General features: G+C 34.1%; 1 protein-coding gene across 1 annotated transcript; it reads left to right on the plus strand.

The window, feature by feature from the left end:
- Positions 1-1522: 1522 nt before the first annotated feature.
- On the plus strand, positions 1523-4630 carry LOC145241330 (uncharacterized). Its single transcript, XM_080104164.1, has one exon. It carries the CDS (start codon positions 1775-1777, stop codon positions 3722-3724), a length of 1950 nt encoding a protein of 649 aa, XP_079960290.1. The 5' UTR covers positions 1523-1774; the 3' UTR covers positions 3725-4630.
- The last annotated feature ends 253 nt before the right edge of the window (positions 4631-4883 follow it).

Here is a 4883-nt window from a genome sequence, read left to right on the forward strand (position 1 = left end):
TAAATGTGGCCTGTTAGACCAACACACAACCTACCTTTAAAAACTTCTTTTATAGGGTTTTTGGGTGTGCTGAAAACGAATATCGCAATTAAAATTGAGGCCGGCAACTAGTTTTCACGATATTGCAAACATACTTTTCCGCATGTTTGATATCGCAATGTAAAGTGGCGGCCATGTTTGTTTATGCAGCGCGCAGAAACGGGGAAGGACAACATAATCAAATTACGAGATAATGGAGCTAATCTTTATATTATTATTATTATTATTATTATTATTATTATTATTATTATTATTATTATTATTATTATTATTATTAACCGAAAAAAAGGATAATAATAAATAAAATAAAACATTGATTTTTTTTTTTTTTTTTTGTACGCACTTCACTTTTTTAGGGGTTAAAATACGCTGGATTATGTCGTAAAAATTTGACAAAACATCTCTAACCGTGACCAAACGAAAATATATTCCAAAAATTGGTAAAAAAATGTAGTTTAAGATACGCAAATTAGGGTATTTAGAAGCCAACAAACGATACCCCCCCAAAAAAAAAACGAATATATAAATAAATGTTACCAAAGGCAAGATAATACTCTTCTACCTATCTGGATAAGTGTTGTGCTTTAACGTATTTTATTCGCAAAAGAACTAGTGCCGAGTTGATAAGTTAAATCGACAATATGGCCGACAACAACATGGCCAATTTTCAAACATTATTGATTCAATAATGTTTGAAAATTGGAAAAATAAACAAAATATTGATAGAAATCCACCCAATAAGTGTCACAATGACTGTCTCTCACCCACCATTTTGAAAAAAAGGAAACAAGGGAGTTAACTCAACAATTCATACTTGCTAGATTTATGTTGTAATGCCTACGAATTACCATGAATCGCTTAAAAATTATTTTCTTCGTAAAAATGAAATACTGGATCAATTTACGTGGTTTTTGGAATATGATATTTTAGTTTCGTCACGGATACGTATATCATACATACTTTTCTTTATTGTTTGTTTTTTTTTTAATATAGGGGAAATTCTGGACAAGAACCACATTTAATTTTAAGAGGGTGGGGTCGGGGAAGTAAGCCCCATCTTTCCAAAAATTAGGCATTCTTATTATAAAAAAGAGTTATTTTAAAAGCTACACAAATATAGCAAGTTGTGAGAAAATCTCCAAGAAGTATCTAAAAAAAAATAATTAATCGTCGCTTGGAAAAATTAAATTGATTTTTCAAGTATTGAAAATGAAATCCATTTTAAAATTCGGTGACATACGCCTAAAAAAAATAAATAAAATAATAATAATAATAATAATAATAATAATAATAATAATAATAATAATAATAAAAATATACTGAACATAATTTTTTTAAAAACAATTTAAAATTATAATTTTGTTAAATAATTATTTTGATAAATTTAAAAATTTGTTTTAATTATTCTATATCAAATTGTTGCTATATAAAAAATAAATAAATAAAATAAAAATTAAAAGCTAAAATCCGGCGTAGTCAAAAGGTCAGGTCAAATCCATTTCTCGTCATATTGAGCAGTGAGCACGTGTTGTGCGCTATTTACCTTTTTTGTTTTAACTTCGTACTTAGATGTGACGTGTATTTAACCACGAAAGGGTTCAATTAGAAACTTTTATAAAAATTATTTATTACAAAAAAACTTCAAGTTAAAACGACCAGTGACGCATAAACGTATTGTTTGGACAATAATCCTACGACTTCACAATTGTGGGACAATTCTCACTATTTTGTTAAAATGGCCGAGAATCTCTCCAACGTAATAAGTATCAATAACAAACCAAGGACAAAAGTCGACCTTTTCCTTGACAGTTTGGAACTCTGGCGAAAACCTATCCCCAAAGACGGTTCTTGCTTCTACAGAGCCGTTTCGGAGCAGTTGTTTAGCACGCAAGCATTTCATGGCCACCTACAGAAAGCGGTCGAAGAAAAAATGGCTTCGAGAACTTGTTCGTTTTGCAGTGACTCCAGCAACGATACTAGTGTCGACTTCAGTTTAGAGGGTAGTGAAGTCTGCGGGACTTATACAGAAATAAACCTTTTATCGGATATCTACCGATTGAATTTCTTAATATATGCTGGCATTGACAGTATTTATTCTATCTCAAAAACTGGCCACGAAAAACAGATACTGCTATTTTTTGATGGAGTGCACTATGACAGTATCTACCCGAAGTCATTTCCACCCGAAGCCGCTCTCTGTCAGTCTGTGGTTTATGATATTTTGTACCGTAACGTGTTCGAAATGCCCAATGAAATTGAGGAAGCTGTGAATATCTTACGGAAACAAAACAAATGCAAACGTGTTAGAAATAACAAGAGTCCGACGAACGAAAAGAAAAACGGCGTTAGCCTGGATTCTATTGATCCCCGAAAGGAGTGCGATAAGAAACCCAGTCCCCCTTTACCGTACAGAGTCGCGAAGGCATTGGATCCGGACATATTTCGAAACGTCGAGTTTGATAACTGGCAGGAAGCTAAAAGAACCGAATTGCTAGCCAAAAAGCTATCCGAGTTTCAACCCGGCGACAAGTGCCAAGTAATTCTTGAGGGCAGCGATCGAACCTACCACGCCCATGTGCAAGAAATACACGAAAATGGTAACCTGGTGGAAGTATTTGTCGAAGAACTCGGAAAGAAATGCCAAGTAGCGTATGACTGTCTTCGCCACTTGCCATCGTCTGGTAACGGTGGCGAGCGCTATCAAACGAAAACCAGCGGTCGAAAATGTCGGAAAGCCGTGACCATGGTTGTCCATGTAAATGGAACGAGTCAACTCGTTTCCAGTAACTTAACGACGTCGAAAAGCAAAAAGAATACTTCTAATCGGCAGCAACCGAAAATGTTCGCACACAGCAAATTCAACTCTTCTAACCGATCGATAAAGCTGACAACGCGAACTCTTAAATTTCAAAAGAACTTGAACCTGATGGTGGGCGAAGATGACTTGCCCGAACAATCAAATAATGACAAAAATCCAGCGGTTAATCTAAATGACAACTCTATATGCGAGTGTCAATATTGTAAACAGTTTCTTTTTGAACAGGACGCAACAAATACTGAAATGTTGACGACTTCCGAAACCCAACAAGCACCGACTACTGACGAAGAACATATTAACGGGAATCATTTTAATGCTTTCGTCTCGACCAATATCCAACCATCTTTGCTCACAAATGGAACCCCCGCTGGAAATATCAATGATGCTAGCAACAATGAAAATGTCCTTAGCAACTTGCAGTTCCAGTCTCCTCAACCTCTTGCCGTGGCATCGCAGATTACAATTAACCCCCATATCTGGATCCCGTACCTTGAACGCATCGGCAACCTTGTCAACATCAATGCGGGCGTTTCGCAAGATATTTGCGGTCGAGATTTGCCCCTTTCCGACATGCCAACACTGAGATTTTTTTATAACCTTGGTTACGAATATTATCGAGCTGTAAGCATGTTACAAGCTCCATTGAGCAATTCTCCCGTCAATAACAACAATAATAATAATGGCCCTCCTGTTCGTTACAATTCGGTAACACCTGACGTAGCTACCCCAGTTTATTATCCTACTCAACATTCATACACCCAACAATTGTACACAATGTACCCGCAACATTTTCCTAATGTGGGTATGTCCGCGGGGCAGTCTGCTCAGTATATACCCTGCGTTTCATACATGCAAAATGCGCAATAGTGTCAATGCTGGTAGCTCTCAGTAATGTGATCTGACCTTAACGTTAAATGGGGTTAAAGGTCAATATCAATTTCAGTATTTGTTTTTATCGTAAGTTCTTCACGAAATTGACATGATTAACCTGTGGAAGTTGTATATTTTGTTTTTGACGGGCATTTTAAGTCTGTTAAAGACTTTTTCATACAAAAACGTTAAATTATTAATCTGAAGAAAAAGTAAAAAAAAAAAAAAAAAAATTCATTTGGCAGGTAGCCTATTGGTTCTGTTTACGATTACTGTTTTCACTGCAATTCCAGGTTGTTCCTTTTTATTTTGATATTTTATTTTATTTTTTTTTTTAACTGTGCAATTTGTTAAATTAGGTAAGATTTTAGAAACAAAAGTATTTTTAAAAGGGGGAGGAGCAGGGGCACCGGAAATGAAGTTCAAACAATAATCGTGAAGGTAACCAGCCTTTTATTTAAGTTTATCAGAATTTAAAAAAAAAAAAAAACAACAAAAAAAAAACGGGCTTTTATTATACACATAAATTCGAAAAAGTTGTCAAAACATGTTACCAAAGGCAAGATAAGTTACTTTTCTACCTAACTGGATAATTTTTGTGTTTTTATTTAATGTAACATGTTTATTCAGCTCGAAAAACGGTGTTTACCGAAGTATTCAAAATTTTAAATGGCGTCGGACACGGTAAGTTTGAAAATGAGTTAAAAATACTGTTAAAGACCCACTAAATGTTAGCCTATGTCATGGTAACATATTGAGCGAGTTTCTAACGGTATTTTGTATAGCTTTTTTTTATTTTTAACTCCTTTTCCCAATCTTAGCGTGTTCAACAGTCCGGCGCCATTTTAAATTTTCCAATACGTCGGTAAACACTTTTTCGAGCTGAATAAACCTGTTACATTAAATAAAAACACTAAAATAATTATCTAGTAAGGTAGAAAAGTAACTTATCTTGACTTTGATAACTTTTTTTTTTTTTTTTTTTTTTTTCAACTTTTCTTACCTCTGTGGATAGTAATACAAACCCGAAACTTTTTTATCTTTATAAAAGTTAATCCACGTGATTTTATGCTTTTTTTTTTTTTTTTTTTTTTTTTTTTTTTTTTTTTGCCAATTAAGGTTTTCGACATAAAATATTGTACAAATTTCTCTACTA

Source organism: Euprymna scolopes, chromosome 20, assembly GCF_053919585.1.
Source record: "Euprymna scolopes isolate OS-2025 chromosome 20, ASM5391958v1, whole genome shotgun sequence".
Taxonomy (NCBI): Eukaryota; Metazoa; Mollusca; class Cephalopoda; order Sepiida; family Sepiolidae; genus Euprymna; species Euprymna scolopes.

Excerpts from the sequence above, each read along its gene's own strand:
- LOC145241330 (XM_080104164.1), top strand. The coding sequence starts at position 1,775 with ATGGCCGAGAATCTCTCCAACGTAATAAGTATCAATAACAAACCAAGG.